Below are 16,569 nucleotides of genomic sequence, written 5' to 3'. Positions count from 1 at the left end.
CTGAATGAGTCTTCTGAATGCCTTATATGAATGTCTTATATTTGTATTTTAGTTCATTTGGCCATTTTTATGCTTGAAAATGCTTAATTTAGGGAAAAAAATATGCAAAATTTGCTTAAATATGCATATTTTTTGGCAACCATGAAACAGCATGATTTATGAATTCATATATTTTTGAAAAGCCGTGACGTTGAGAAATATGAATTACTATATTTTGCTTCTGGTTTGTATTCACATCACTGACTAGTAATTTAAGTCATTCATTGATTATTATTAGTGTTCCTTTATTGTCGAAAATGAACCTCACCGAAGATGCTAAGTGACGATAATATATTATCATGTAATATATATATATATATATATATATATATCTTTAAATCTCGTTGCCGGAGAACCAGCAGAATAAATAGCAACTTCTTATTATTCTTTCATTGATTTTATTTCTCCTGCTTTGGAGATGTCACTTTGTGTGAAAACGTATTCATCCCGCATATGCGACTCTTACTGACGCTAATCTTTTTGCAAGAGCAGAAATCTCATGGAGGGATAATCTCAGATAAATATAGTTAATTGAGGCCAGGTGAACTTTCTTTATCAGCTGCATAGTCAACCAATCTGAAGTAAATGTGATAATTAGGACGGACATGTCTTCGCCGTGAACAGAGCGCAGCCATGTCCCTCAGCCATTTTCCTCCAATTATATCTGATTTCACAACACATCAGAGATCCGTAGCGTGGTAACCAACGCAGCAGCATATTGCATACATTTCTATAAACATGGTCGGGAGAGAGACACATCTGCTAGCGTGGTGACTGATCTTAAATGATATCGCAACTCCGCACATCAGCACATTTCCAGCTGATACATTAAAGATGTTGTGGATGTGAAGGAAGAGAAGATGATGACTGTGGCCGCACGTATACAGTCTGCGCTCCACTGAGCCTGGCCACCACTAACACCCCTGAGAAACCTTGTCCTAATTACTCATTCACCCTGACAAAATCTCCTTAATTACGAACTTCATTAGCCTGCAGGACTTTGTTTTTCTCCAGCAAAGGAGGGAGCAGGGGACGACTCAGGCCAAGGTGCACTGGAGGTGTGAAGACAGCGCCTGGGCACCTTTATCCCTCTATGCTTAAATCGTTTTTTTTTTCTCGTTAAGACCCCAGTCAGAGATCTAATTAGATTCATGGTGAGAATCAGACACCTTTTAACTAGCCTCTGGAGCCCCCATAGAAGGACAGCAATATGGAGGCAAAGAGAATGACATGGCCTGCTGGTGCTTTTGTGTCAAGCATTCTGATTTGCCATGTACTCAACTCCAAATGCTCAATAAGCTCAAGCATCAACGCTCCTCGCCATATTTTCTTCACAAACACATTCAACAGGCTTCCAGTTCTCTCCTCAGTTTGCCATTGTACGCTTTGGAAGGATCAATTTTGATCTGTCTTGAATTTACAATTTGACAATTCGATTCAGAGGAGGTTGATTTGACGATTAACCTCACAGTGAATGATATAAAAATGTCAAGTGATCAAGACTGTACCACTCTGACTACACGGGGGTGCCTGCGGCTGCTGCTGAGCATACATTTTTACATAGAATGTCTTTGTTTTTGTTATACATAGCCTGTTTTGAAAATCGTCCTAATTTAATCAAGAATTGAAAATGATGTGTGTGTTTAACTTTAAATAAAAAACCTATACTGCCTAAAAGGAGCGGAGGTGAGCGCTATAGGACAGCCGTCAACATGTACGAATTTATTGGCTCATAATGGCTACTAAAAAAATCATGGAGGTACAGTCAAACCTGTCTTAGCGGCCACCTTTAAAGAACGGCCACCTGCCTATAGCAGCCACCTATAGCAGCAAATTTACATGTTATAGACCCTGTGTATAGCAGTCACCTGTCCAACGCGGCCAGCGGCCACCCATTTTGTCTCCCTTGGTCAATATCTGCAAGCTTCATACAAATCACATGACAGCAACCAACATGGCGTCTCATTTAAAATGGGTAAGGCTGTTATGCCAACTTCAGTTTATTCCCTGACTGTGGATTTTAATCCAAGAAATGAGGCTGCTAACTGAGCGTTGGGGCGACTTGCTGTTTTTTTCAAGCCATTTTGTTCCTATTTCATGTGCATTTTTCTGATGTGTGATATGCCCTCTTGGCCAAAGTGACCGTTTTATTCATCTTGTTTTCTGTGTCACTACAGTATATTAATAAAGGTAGTGTTGCTGCACACCTTATTTGTTGATCTGAGTGTTTTCACCTTTTTCTTTGAGGTGGAAAACATCCCAAATGACAAATCAGTTCATTTGGAGGAATTCCCAGTGACTGTGCATTTAAAAATAAACTAAAAAGACCACTCCACTATGGGAAAAATCTAACAAATCAGATTTGATTGTCAACATTTTTATTCAAAGACCAAAAAGATGGCAAAAAAGTCCAATTTCTAAATGCACCTTTGCACCACAGCAACCCTGCCACCAAGAACTTTAACCAAAATGAAGACCGTACTCGCACCAGCATGGTATGAATGGTGCTGGCCTGTGCTCACACTGACAGACCTGCTAACGTGTAAGCATTTTTTGTACACAGCAAGCATTAACGATCTAGTGACATTATGACATTATTTTTTCTCTGTATTTTTGTCTGTTTGTCTGTATCTACTGACTGTGGTCACGCGTCGATTACTTCCAGCTGCAATGACAACCCCCTTCTCTCTTTAATTACCATTGTTCGCTTGTGTCGGGAAACTAACTATAGTCAACAAAAGATGTGGATACTCACAGAGCTACACAAGCAGGGGGTGTCCAAAGTGCGACCCGGGCCCGTGGCTCGTTTGTTATCGGCCCACGGCACATTGTAGAAGTAAAATCAACAAAAAAACAGCAAAAAATTTGACAAAAAAAAGGAGGTATAATGTAAAGAAAAAATATCTGAAATGTTGATATTAATAACTAATAATAACATAAAGCTTTCTCTTGAAAGATGTATCACGTTTTAGGCTAATCGCCTGTGTCTCACACTGTACAAGTTCACAGAGCAAGTCTCCTTCGTGAATTAATAACATGTTTGGTGACGTCTACGCCAGCATGTGGTGTAACATATACAGTACATGTCCCACAGCGACAATCGCTTTCAGCACAATAGGACAGAAGAAGTGAGTCTCGGGTGTGAAACTTCGCAGACCCGTTCCGGCTTCACGCTATTCCCTTTTTCACAGCCGCCATCCTGCTTCTCTTACGCCACTAATACTACATCCGAAGCTGACAAATTCATGGGTCTACTTCCCTCCCATTCTCAAAAACTGTGTTTTTCACACAGAACAGCCACCAGTGAAAAAGAACATCACTAGTTTTAAAAAGGCAGTGTGAGAGAGGCCGTCGATCGTGTGGTATCGTAGCAGCAAAGAAGTGGAGCATATTTTTGTTTTGTCACATGGAAGCGCGAGCATGACACATAAAAGTGGTTCTTCTGCTGCTTGGTGGAAAGGTTTTGTTGGTGAGCATACAGGAGGGAGGACACTAACGTGACATTATGTTCAGGTATCCTAGTATAGCTATTAGACTGCGTAATAGCTAACGGAACGCGCTCCCGTACATAATTCATACTGTACAAAAAGAGAAACAGTTACCAGTTACCTGTGCGGGGGCGGAAGAATACATAATCACTATGTCACTTTTGTTTGTCACATGTGTCTCCCGAGCGTGAGGCAGACTCTTCTGGTGGCAGAAAGTGAAAGTGAAAAGTCAAGCAAAATTCGACGTTGCAAAATTCGACGTTGCAAAATGCTCCGTGGAGAAATCAATGCTGGCTGTCCTCAGTCGGTGTGACCACCATCAAGGATAAATGAACAGTGAGAACTAAGCAGTGTAGTGGTGTCATTATTGAGACTTCATCCTCCTAATAAGACTGTCTCTCCCTCGCTTGCAACGGCCCTTCCAGTGTGCAAGACAGCCACAGCAGCAGCACCGTACGCACATAGTTAGTTATCATAACAACAACTGCTTCAAATTCCAAATCTTTATGCGGCTGCAGTCAGTAACTCTTCCAGCCTCTATAAATCTGCCGCAAGACATTCTGCTCGTCATTCTTCGGCAGACATCCACTTGAGATGATTAGACAACGTTAGCATCGCTCTCCTTCAATGGCTAAGCTCCACGGCGCAGAGGAGGAACATTATGAGTGAATGAGAGTGAATGATTAGCAGGTATCATTTGGGTTCGTCGGAGGCGCTAAGGTGATCATTAGCCAATCAGAGATGTCACAGCGTGAATTACGACTACCAATCATTGACGCTCTCAAGTGAAGGCATGTTCTTTCTCTAAAGACTCGTCATATCTAAATGGATGCCTGTGATAAACAACGAGCATTCCCAACCACCGTGCTGCAGCACACTAGAGAAATTATCCAATTTCACTTAATTGGTCCGAAAATTATGATTTGTTTTCTGCAAATAATGCATCTTTGTTCAGCTATCTATGCCACAGACAAACAAATTGAATGTTCTTCCACAAGATGGCAGGAGGTCATACATTTTTGTTTGGTAGTGTGCCATGAGATTTGTCTAAAGTACCTTAGAGCAGTGGTCCCCAACCTTTTTTGACCCACGGACCGGCTTGTGTTGCCACAAATGTCCCGCGGACATTCTGTACATTATAGCGATCTAATTTATCTAATTTATGATGTATTGTGTAAAACTAAGACATGAATAACATCAAATTAAAAGCACAAAATGAATGGCGACCCACCATCCACCAGTTCAAGTTCCAGCCAAGTTTTTCCAGAGAGATTATTACATCACTGTTTGACGTGTGTGGTAAAAGGCAGTGTGCTAGCATGAATTAACTTGAGACAAATGTGCACATTAGCACTCAATAAGTCATCAAAACTTACCTTTATGCATTCCCACATAGTATCAGCATTTGACACCAAATATGAGGTGAAAGAAAAATGGTAAAAATACAGTAGTAGTCTATCTGTGCGGCATGAGATAAAGTTAGCACACGCACAATGGACATGCGTCAAGTGAGACAGATGTAACGGAGAGAATCCGGCCACTTTTCAAAATAAAGCATTAAAAAAAATGAAATAATGGAAATTATTTTTTCTTTCTGTGTGGCCCAGTACCAAATGACCCATGGGGGCCACGGCCCGGGGGTTGGGGACCACTGCCTTAGATCAATAAATGTCGACAACCACTGCTTTACAGGACTGCATATTAGAGATCACTTTTACACGTTTGGAGCACATGGCCACACTATTTTGTGTTACTTGATCTGGAGCTACAAATTCAAACTGAAAATCTTTATTTTCACAGCTTTTATTCATGTTACTCGCAGTGTAACGTGCAAGTTTTGTGTCAAACAGTTAAAGCGACAGTATTTAGTCCTCAGGCCCATGGAGCCAGTGGAGCGCTTCACTTCGGTGTTTTTGCTCATCATACAGCCTTCACATTTAACATTTCAACTCTTCAGAAACAAACCCACGGACTATTTTGTCATAGATGCCCAAAAGTGTTTTTCCACTTAAAGAGGCACACACACACACTTCCTAGCCACAAATACATAAGCACACGGTGATGAGGCACACAGAAAACCTCATGGAAAATATTATTTGGGAATGTTAGTCATGTTAAAACTAACTTTAAAGGTTTGTTGTGTTTGGGATGGGGTGGTATTATGACAGTACGGCTCAAGAAGTTGGCCCGGTTTCACATACATATCACAAATAGCTCTGCTGTAACATGAAAAAGCGCTAATGAGAGCTTGGAGAAGTTGCAAGTCGATGCTTATGTCTTTATTGGGCTGCAGACAATTTGGCAAATGTGGTTCTCGCAAGCGGTCAGTTTTAAAAATCTGGCATTTTTTATGATCACGGTTCAGAATGTTGTATTCCAAAAATTACTTTTTGGATTTAGAATTTTTGGAATTAGTTTTAGTTCCGCAAAAATCACATCTCATTGACCATAAGTTGGCAATCACTTATAAATACGTGACAATACAAGTAAAGCATGCATGTGTTAGAAAGCCCACAATTGTTACATGTTGATGTTTTCATTAGGGACGCTCCGATCGATAGACCAACGATCAGTATCGGACGATTTTCGGGAAAAAGCACGTGATCGGCATATACCGATAAATGCATTTCAACGCCGATCTTTCGAGCCGATGCCCTCTGGCTGGTGCTATTGCAGCTTGCAGCCTGTAGCGAGCGTACCCTGCCCACGTTCTTCCACTCTGTGCAGGCGTGCCAAACCCAAAACAATCATGCCTGTCGTCGCCGTGTGTGAAAGTGATATCAATTTTGCACCCTGCAAAACATGCCATGAAAAATATCTCTCCGGGGTATCACATTAGAAAGCTTTCATTTAATACGGCATTTGAAGAACAAACACTTGACAGAGTATGGGGGGGGGGTTTCACGATGTGATCATCAGTCAAACGGCAACCCATTGAGCCAACGCTGGACAACACTGTGTGACAGTCAGGAGTCTCAAGCAAATAACCGAGGAGGTGACCAGCCTCTCTCAGCGGTGGAAGATGCAGGGTTCGCCGACTGCTCTCTCCCCCGCTCCTCCTAGAGAACAGTGCACAGAATCCATGACCCTCCTAGCATTTATTAGCATTCAATAATCTTTATCCTTAATGATGGTCAGAACCAAAAGAGTTGCCAATATTGGTGAGCATGTCTCCTCTCTGTGAGCTTTTCATGATGTTCATTTTCACTTCCATGGTGAAAGCTTTTCCTTTCTTTGTCGCGCTGCCGCTTGGGAGACATAATCACGCGTAAAAGTGAACTATTAAGCGATGTTATTCTTCCTCGGCGTGGCTGAGCAGGTGCACACGGTATTCTTCCACCCTGACACGTATTCTTAACTGTTGTTCTCGAGCGACTCTCGTGTTTAGGGACCAAAATGATGCTTTTCATTCATTTATGGGTTCACGTCTCTATGAAACGTCGTAACACAGAACGCCATGAACCGAGGACCACCACTTAAATATCATGCAAGGGTAAAAATTAGGGATGATATACCGATCATCCATGAGTGCAATCGGACGATACCGATACCGATCACATAGATTAAGTAAAAGAACATTTATTTACTATTGGCTATATCACGGGTCAGTGCTACTTTTACAAAACAACAATGGCCAAGAGCTACTCATTTATTTTCAACCCAATTTTCAACCATTTTCAACCCAAACAAAGTGAATATGCTTGTTTTACCAGAACATTAACAAAATCCACAACTCGGATTTTGTATTTCAGAATGCATTTCTTTCTTGTGTTCTCACATTATTAACTGAAAATCGAAATGAAAAGCTGGCTTGCAGGCGCCTCATGTGGTTGTGGGGGACTCCGATGGTGACCCCTGGGCTGTATGATACTGTATGAAAGTGGAACCATAACATTTTGACAAAAAACATATTTGACTTCCTTTTTCCAAATCACTGGTGAAACTTGAGAGGATCAGACACCTTCTTTAAAGAGAATTTTGATAGGAGAGCACACCCGGATTCCTCCACCGCCTACGACGGCCGGCCATCCAGTCCAACGAATCCAACCACTTTTCGGGCTAGACCTTCGACTGCCACGCATACATGGCTACATGAGCTGCCCTGCCACCCGACCAATGATCACATCGCGAGCTTCAAAAACTCACCACACCCTGCCCCTCAAATGCTGCAACAAATTAAAGTTTTAACGCGCCACCCGGGCGAGACATTTGTGGAGGGTGCAAAGATTAGATCGACAGGTAAGTCCAACACCCACGCAGCAGACATGTTTGTTTTTGGCTTTGTGTATGGAAAGCGGGCGGGAGACGGTTGCTATGGGCTGGATACCGCAATGGGGGCGGAACTGATCGATGGAGTTGATGGGCAAGTATCGGCATACGCCAATGTCGTGCTTTTTCACGGAAATCATCCGATACTGATCGGTGGCCGATCGATCGGAGCATGTCATGATCACCATTGAACAAGTGCTACTCAGCAGACAGCCCAACACGGGGGTGTCCAAACTTTGTCCATTGCAAGCCACATACTGAAAACTCAAAGGATGTAGGGGCCACTTTCATTTTTTGGGGAAAAAAAACGCTATATACATTTAAAGACAAAGCCTTTTTGCTCTATTTTTATCATTTTTGCTGGGGGTTTTTTTGTTTAATTTTATTTCCACAATGTGCTGCGAGTCAACAAAAACCAAACCGTGGGCAACAAATGGCCCCCGGGCCACACTTTAGCCACCGCACTAAAATCAAAACACACTTGCAGGGCTGTCCTCACATTTGTCATTGTAATAAATAATTTGCAACAACTATTTCACCACCTCATCACCACTCACCTTACAAGAGTGTCTACTGATGTCATTCGTAACGGGGGGTGCCACGGCAAGTCTTTGATAATGACGGAACTCAGCTCAGCAAGTTTTTGTGCAACTAATGAGGCGTATTTGACTTTTTTTTTAATTATTATTCATGCATGTATTTATGCCAGATTGGGTAATCAACGCCTATCATTTCCTACAGACCTGATTTCTCGCTCATGTTTGAAGAGAGCAAGGAAGTACAATCCCAGTCCAAACAAGCCCCCCTGCGTCCCCGCCGAGTCCACTCCTGCTATTTTCTGCTGCTTCACTTTCCAGACGCTTTCTCGTTCGCCTCCGGACTCAGCCAAGAGAAACTTGAGATTTGATTTTGTTTTGGGGCGGGGGGGGGGGGGACTTTTCCTCCTCTTTGCTACCGAGAGGGGGAGACACAGCAAGGTTGTGCCGGGTGCAAAGCAGGTGTGCACCTGTCTCACACCACAACACAAGCCATGGCAACGAAAGGGTGGAATATACTGACTTTTGAATGGGAATGGCATACATAACAAGCGGTATCAGGTGTCTTTTCGGCATTGGCGGCCGCACACATGAAGCTCACATCAGCTGATGATGAGAGAGGGGACTCGCAGGTCAAGAGACGCAGAATAGTTCAGCAGGCACATGTGATATATTTAGTGAAGCCATTGTTTGTTTTATTTAGGGAGCCAATTGAGGATTTTCCAAACTGCAGGGCCCCTGAGGTATTTTATCAGGTGTATAGTCCGCCATGTGTTACGCATTAGGGCACTGAGGGGAACGGGGCTGCTTGCAGATACCACTTATAAAATGTTTGTAATTTCACAGGACGGGGCGGGGGGTCCACAATTGCTCCCTTCAGAGCTGGTGCTGGAAAACATGCCACTTATATGCAAATGAAACAGCATCGCATTACACACACACACATTCGAGAAAATAAAGTGGTTGAAAGAGCTCATAGGTGGCAGACGCCTTCAGAGGGTGCACAACATTGGGGGGGGGGGGGGGGGGGGGTGCAGGGCAGTGCATCATGGGTATGACTCATCCATCCGAATATCGGTAGTATTGATACCAATCAGTATCCTGATGTTTTTCAGTTTTCTTCTATGTGTATTTTTACACATATTTAATGTTTATGTTGTGTTGTTCGTATTATTTCATGGTATATTTTTATAAAATATACCAAGCAGCAAGTCTCTTGGACGCCGGAGGGGTTTGAGGTCAAAAAGCGAAAGGATTTAAATGAGAGACGATAGTTTTTGCTTACTTATTCTGGCATTAATGACTTTATTTTGTTGAATAAAACGTAATAAATGTATGAGTTTGTTACACTGTCAATTCAATGTTGTTGAATTGATGAAACATATTTTTTGTTTTGTTTGCTGAAAATGTTCTTATTAAAAGAGCCTTATCGTGTGTCTCTATTATTATAATGATGATCGACAAATGAAAGGACAAATGAGCTTCAATAACATCGAGTGAAAAGCATCCGCCTCGGCAATTTTTCACCTGTATTTACTTGATATCGGATCGATACAAAAATGTGCAGTATCGCCCGCCCCCTAGTATGAATGCAACAGAAGCAGGTAGGGCACGAGCACGAGTGTGTGTCATCTGAACTTCTCTAATTCATGTCTTCAAACCTTGAAATGTAACTTTTATTAAACCCTGCTCTTAATTTACCCGCAAACGAAGAAAAATAAACACAGATGTAAATATTTCATTGTTGTGGCCTGTTTGTTTCCCCCCCCCCCAGTGTGTAAGTAATGGAAGTCAAGTCATTTTCCACTTTGCATCCAAATGTGAATTGAATGTGAATCCAACAACAACATTTAATGAGATGAATGCAGCAGTGCTGACTCCACTCATCGCAGCTGGAAAGTGCTGCGTTTGGAAAATCATCGGTTCACATCAAGTCTGCCTCATTGTTAATAAAAAAAAGAAGAAGAAGAAGAAGAAGAAGGCGGAGGAAACTGAATCCGAGGCTGCGGGATGTTTAATTCATTATGATGCAAGCTGTTTGAAGGCTGATTGTAATTGCTCGTTTGTCTTGTATATTTATCGCTGTACCTTATGTCAAGGTCTAGAAGAATTGTGTGGGGTCCATTCTCTCGTTTCATGGATCCATTTCAGAGGCAATTTGGGAAACGGGACAGATCAAGTTTTTGGTCGTGTCGCGGTTGTGTGGACGCACACGCAGCGGCCTGCTGATGCGCCATCCGCGCGTGGGGCGGACAAAAACAAAACAAAACAACACTTGAAGAAGGTTTCAGCGCAATCCCTTGTTGACTTTGAGCAGCAACGTTGAACCTGTCCCGTGTCTTCCCCTCCCTCTGCCTCCATGCACATTAGTGATGTCAGCGGACGTAATTAGAGCTACTAATTGCAGATTAGAGGTTTTGGGTCAGTGGGGGTCACTTGATAGGCGCAACTATACTCTTTTCACTGAAGGATAATTATTTCACATTGTGCACTAAATGTTTAACGCTCACAATCGTGTTGGACGGAGATGGAAGGATCAAAAGCGAGTTTGGACTCCACGCACAATTTTGAAAATAAATATAATTGCTTGTGCCTGCGAATTTTAATCTAATCTAATTATCAAGCATTTACTGCAACATTTATTTGCACTTTTTCCACTTTATTTTTAAATGCTACATTACACCAAATCCAAATGAACACACTCATGTTTTAGTCTTTCTTCGTTCATTTCATTTTTTTATTCAATTCGTTTCTATTAAAGACGACATTACTTATACTCCAATTAAAATGTCCAAAGCACTGACCTTTTTTTATTTTTTTTTTTTGCACATTAAAAAGAAAAAAAAAGAAGAAATAAAAGGCCAATGAATAGAAGGGATTTGTAGGTTAAAACATATGCATTAAATTTATCAAATGGTGGCAGGCTCTAACGAGACGCTGTCCTGTCTCCTGTGTGTCCATACAGGCGCACAGAGGGTGCAAAACGGGGGGGCCGAGAGGGGGGGGGGGACTGCGCCAAATTTGTTTGCGGCGGATCAAGGCTCAGCGCCTCCACTGCACTTTCTTTATCTTAATTCCAACTTGAAAAGATATAATTATCTAGTTTGAACAGGACTGCTATCAAATCCTTCTTTATAGGCAGGGAGGGGAGAAGCTGGAGTGGATTGTGAAGCTCTGAGCCGCTCGGTGTTGCCCGAGATAGGAGTAATGAAGTTGTGGAGTCCGCAGATACAAAGGGCATTAACCTCATTAGCATGAAACCTTTTCTTCTAACTATTGTGGGACCCTTTCAGTCCTCTAATCCCCCCTATTTCAAAGCTGGGTTTGTAATAAAGCTTTTAGGGTTTTTTTCCCTCCAAAGCTAATGGTATTCTCTAAAGATTTTTATTGCAGTTATAATCAAATGGGGCCGATTAAGGAAAAAAAAATAAACAAACTTCCACAGAAAAAAGTGTGCATGCTCCTAAAAAAAAAGAAGAAAAAAAAGAAGTGTGTCATGATGTGGTTGCAGCCACGAGACAAGATTTGAAACAAAGATCCTATTTTGCGGCACATTGCAACCTTCCCTTATCGCGTCGCGAGGGCTAGTCAGATTGTGCTAAATTATGTCCAACCAAGCCCCCTTGGATCCGGATTAAGAGATTAAAGTGGACCACTGGGCAATACTTCCCCCCTCATATTACTCGCATGATAATTGCCCAAACTGATTTGCACTTTCACAAAAGCTCGTCCAGACTCTTTGGAGCTGAACACAATCATGTGAGAAACAAACGCTCAACCGAGCACAAATTATTATTATTATTATTATTATTATTATTTAAACGTACAGAAACGTCTCAGTTCATGAGAATATATTTAAATACGTCACTCCTGTATTCTGTAGATTCACCACGCGCAGAGTGAAATCCTTCAAGAATGTTTTTTTTTTATATTTTATGACTTTTTTAGGTGTCAAAAAATGGGAGATTATAAACAACCGATCCCCGAGTGAGCCTTTAATTGCTCTCTCCTGGAATCTAATAACGTTCTAATTTATTGAGATGCACCTGTGAAATGACAACGGCAACAAATGATTGTAAAATAAAGACCTGTGTACTTTTACAGCGCGCGACATATTGATAAAACTTTATTGACAAAATATTGACAATTACATACTTCTTGGAAGTATACTTTGTGTTAAAATTGTAGCAAACTTAACACATACACAAAAATTATTTACATTCTGTAAAAGAGGGCTTAACAGAAACATTATTTAGTATTTCTGTACATGGAATACGCTCAGTGCTTGAAGTTTTTTTTTTTTTTTTCTCTGTGTAATTCGTTTAAAGTCCTTTTGTGGCATCTGAGTGGTAACAGAAGGCTGCGTGGGGCCATGCACAGCCACACGCTGTAAAGCTTTAGAGGTGAAAGGAATGTCCTGATACCTTCCCTTAGAATCTGTAATTTTGTTTCATTAGAAAACCAGTTTTTGCTTTTTTTTTCTTAAAAATAAAAATAAAAAAACACCATAACGCAGCACTGCTACTTCATATGTTTTCACAATCACTTGTACACGAGAATTATGAATGAAAAGACTGCACACTGTGTGGAAAGGAAGAAGCGCGAATGTGTCTTCCTTGTGATTGTGTTAAATTAAAACAACTAACCATGCAATTCGAGTGTTTAAAAAAAAAAGCAGTTTTGGTATATCTTGAATTGGGGGGGTCAGAAGTGCAAACGTCCAATATGAATTGGATTTATATAAAAAAAAAAAAAAGAAGAAGAATTCAGGTGGACAGTCAGTACCATGTTCCTGCTTCTTTTGGGTGACATCTGGACCACCAGCCGGCCTTCCGTCGCCCTCAGCTGCCCATCGGAGATGTGAAATGTGACATTGGGGTTTTTGGACCCTCCTGTCTTCCCACGGTATCCTGTATTCGTGTCCTCATTTTCAAGTCTCGTCTTTAATCGTCCGACGTCACATCGATTTCCTCCGGACTGGCCTGCTTGGTGGCCAGCCTCCAGCGGTTTATGTGATGGGAGCCCTTCTTCTTCTGCTGGGACTCGGAGCCCTCCTCCTCCAGCTTCTGTCTCTTAAACTTCGTCCTCCGGTTCTGGAACCACACTTTTACCTGAAGTGCAGGAGGGGGGGAATGGATCAGTACCAGCGAACACTGATGCGTAAAACCGTGCGTATAATGCAGTATTTAGTAGGGATTTTAAAAAAAAATATTATTTGACAGTTTAGTGGCCAAATAAAAAAATAAACTGCAGCTGTTGTTTTGAAATAAATGTGAACCTCAAACATGATGCACGCAGTAACTATTATAAACTGTTTAACACACTCTAAAGCCACTCATCGCTGCTGATCAATGGGGAATTAACAGCATGTAAATCGATAAATTGTCTGCCCCCGCTTTGTCACTCTCTTCAATGGCAAGTGAGCTGCATTTAATAATATAAGCCCTCAGTGTGCTAATTGAACGACGGGATGCTTCATTTCTCCCTTCAGCTCCTCCAAAAAGGGCCGATGGGCTCGAACAATGGCTCAAATATGGCAGCGCGACCCACCGAGGCCGCCACCTTCTTTGTACGCTTGAGCCCATAAAATGGTTAACTGCTTAATTTAGCCTCCGTTTTGAAAGGCAACAGTCTTATTCAGCGTGCACCCTCAAAACAAAGTCATTCAACCCCTCCTGAAACGAGGTTAGGCCCATACAATGAGGGGGGGCATTTGATCCAATGCAAACTTATTGCAGTACGCACAATTTATTACAACGGACTTGCATACAAAAAGCAAAATTGATTTCAAATACGCAGTAGTATTTTTCCACATGCACGCAAATAATACAAAAAAAATAAATGACATTCTTACCTGAGTTTCTGTGAGGCTAAGGCTGTGCGCGAGCTGTTTCCTCTCTGCACCCACCACGTAATGGTTTTTCTCAAACGCGTGTTCAAGCCGCAGGAGTTGTGATGGAGAGAAAGCCGTTCGGATTCGTTTGGGTTTTCTGGCCAGCGCGTTGTGCAAAAGGAAGCTCTCTGGACTCGTTTCATTACCTACACACCGACAAGAAAAATGCAAATATGTCAATATGTTTTTTAAAGGCCTGGACACTGATAAAGGGGGAGAAATTGCAGCAATCATTGTACATTAAAAAAACGAAAATATATATCATATAAATATATTTGGAATTAATTTGATGGCAAAAATAGGTAAAAACAGAAAACTACTAAAATACCTGCGCTATTTGTACAATTTTTAATTACACTAGTGCAGTATTTTTAATTAGACTGGATTAAGTGTGCTTTGTGTTCACTTTAATAGTCAATAGCCTAATTAAATATTATAGAATTCAACAGAAATAATCACAAAGCAACCCTAAATTAAAGCCAAAAAATAAAAATAAACAAAAAATTTCAAATGGCTCACATTAAATTAAGCGTAAATTGTTTTTATTTGCATAAAGTCTGCAATTGCAGTTTAAATATGCTGCTGACAAAACCCAAATTATCCTTAAAAATGTTTAAACAAACCAATATAAAAAATAAGCTCGCAGAGACAAAACCTGTTTTCTTTTTAATGCGTAAAAGTGAAGCAAAAGATCGCCAAAGCGTACCTTGAAATCTGTGTCCCAAGTATCTATATCTATGTAATAACCAGGGGTAGAAGGTGGAAGGGTCCCTTTGCTGGCTGCCAAAAAGAGGGTGCGGGCTGTGAGAGGACGAGAGCGGATGAGCGGCCAGGGTGTGCGGCGGGGCCACCGGATGCACCGGCACTGCCGAGTTGGGCGGATGGGAGACCGCTTCAGCGAACACCAAGTCCGGGTTAGAGTAGACGCCCCTGCCGCCGGAGTGAAAGCCGTTGAGGAAGGGGTTCATCTGGCCGGAGTTTGCATAGCTGAGCGCCGCTGGCCTGATGGGCTCCTCGGATCGGGACGCCGGCACCGGATTATCCTTGGCCACTAACGACTCTATCGTGAAACACCTCTTGGGTGTCGGCTGGAACATGGTGTGATAGTCCGGGTTCCCCAGTTTAAGAGGGAAGGAAATACTCCAGCAGAGTTGAGGAAGAGGAAAAGTTGCTGCGCGGCGAATAAGTTGAGAAGAAGAGCAGCAGCGTGGAGGACGTCAAGTAAAAAGTGTCCGTCTGCTTCCCACACTAATCCATGGAAGTGATCGCTTTCCTCGGTGACTCGGTGCGGGCAGATGTGTTAGTTCATGAGGCTAATTAGCGCTGCACTGCCATCATAAACAGCTTCCTCTGAAGCCTCCTAATGGCATGCTGATTGGCCACTGCCTCTGCTGCTCGCCTGGAGGTGGAGAGGAGCTTTAAAGGCGCTTTAACGCGCGTCAATGGCAAAGCGGCCTGAGCGGCGGAGAGGCGGACTTGAACGCAGCACGGCAGAGGATTCGTCCACTGAGCGCCCCCGCCGTGCACGCGCACACGCAAAGGCGAGCTGACGTGAAAGGGCCTCCTCGGACACGTCAACGCAGCGTTATTAGTTTATTCTCATCTTTATATTTGCCATTGTTGGCCTACACCCAGGCGGCCTCAATTCATCCCCTATTTGTGCTTCTGCTTAAACATCAATTGACGCACAGTCGTATTTCAACTGAACGAAGAGACAAGCAACTGGAAATAAATCTTAAGAAAAACAACAAAAAAAAGTGCACACTTAGTTTGTATTGTATTTATTTGTAGCGAGTTTGTTTTGTCTTTAAATTAATTGTACTTGATCGGCCTATTTAAGTGTATTGCACATGTCCAGCCTCTGTGAATTTCTATTTATGTCAGTGCATCAGCTTCTTAGTTGTTTTTTTTTTTTTTTTGCTCATGTGGCCTAAGAACAACTAATAAAAAAATGAATTTAACACATTCAAAATAATGTCCTATGCATGCATTATATTATAATGAATGCAAATTATATTAAATGTGCACAAATTCTGCTTTGTCAGGTTAAACATTTTCATTGGCTATATTTAGTGATGACAAAAATCCTGTCAGTAATAGATTTCTAGTGTTACTTGACACAAAGCTTCCTTTTTTTTGCTAGGTTGCGTTGCATGCAGAAGATATTGCTGCTCTTCGTGGAGTTTTAGTGACTTCTAGTGGTGGCGAGGAATATAATGAGGAGCGTCTGTCACATTTTTAAGAATCAATAAATACCTTTATCTTATATATCTAACTATAAATTGTTAAAATAAAGTATGGATTCAACAAGATTGTAAGTGTAGCAAAAGGTGTGTGTAATTGG

General features: G+C 41.8%; 1 protein-coding gene across 1 annotated transcript; it reads right to left on the bottom strand.

The window, feature by feature from the left end:
* Positions 1-422: 422 nt before the first annotated feature.
* emx2 (empty spiracles homeobox 2) lies at positions 423-16,096 on the bottom strand. The gene is made up of 3 exons (XM_054799399.1): positions 14,932-16,096; positions 14,187-14,371; positions 423-13,443 (listed from the first exon to the last, which is right to left on the bottom strand). Exons 1-3 carry the CDS (start codon positions 15,320-15,322, stop codon positions 13,276-13,278), a joined length of 744 nt encoding a protein of 247 aa, XP_054655374.1. The 5' UTR covers positions 15,323-16,096; the 3' UTR covers positions 423-13,275.
* Positions 16,097-16,569: the final 473 nt, after the last annotated feature.

This window comes from Dunckerocampus dactyliophorus, chromosome 14 (genome assembly GCF_027744805.1).
Source record: "Dunckerocampus dactyliophorus isolate RoL2022-P2 chromosome 14, RoL_Ddac_1.1, whole genome shotgun sequence".
NCBI lineage: Eukaryota > Metazoa > Chordata > Actinopteri > Syngnathiformes > Syngnathidae > Dunckerocampus > Dunckerocampus dactyliophorus.
This window is presented reverse-complemented; position numbering and strand designations above follow the sequence as displayed.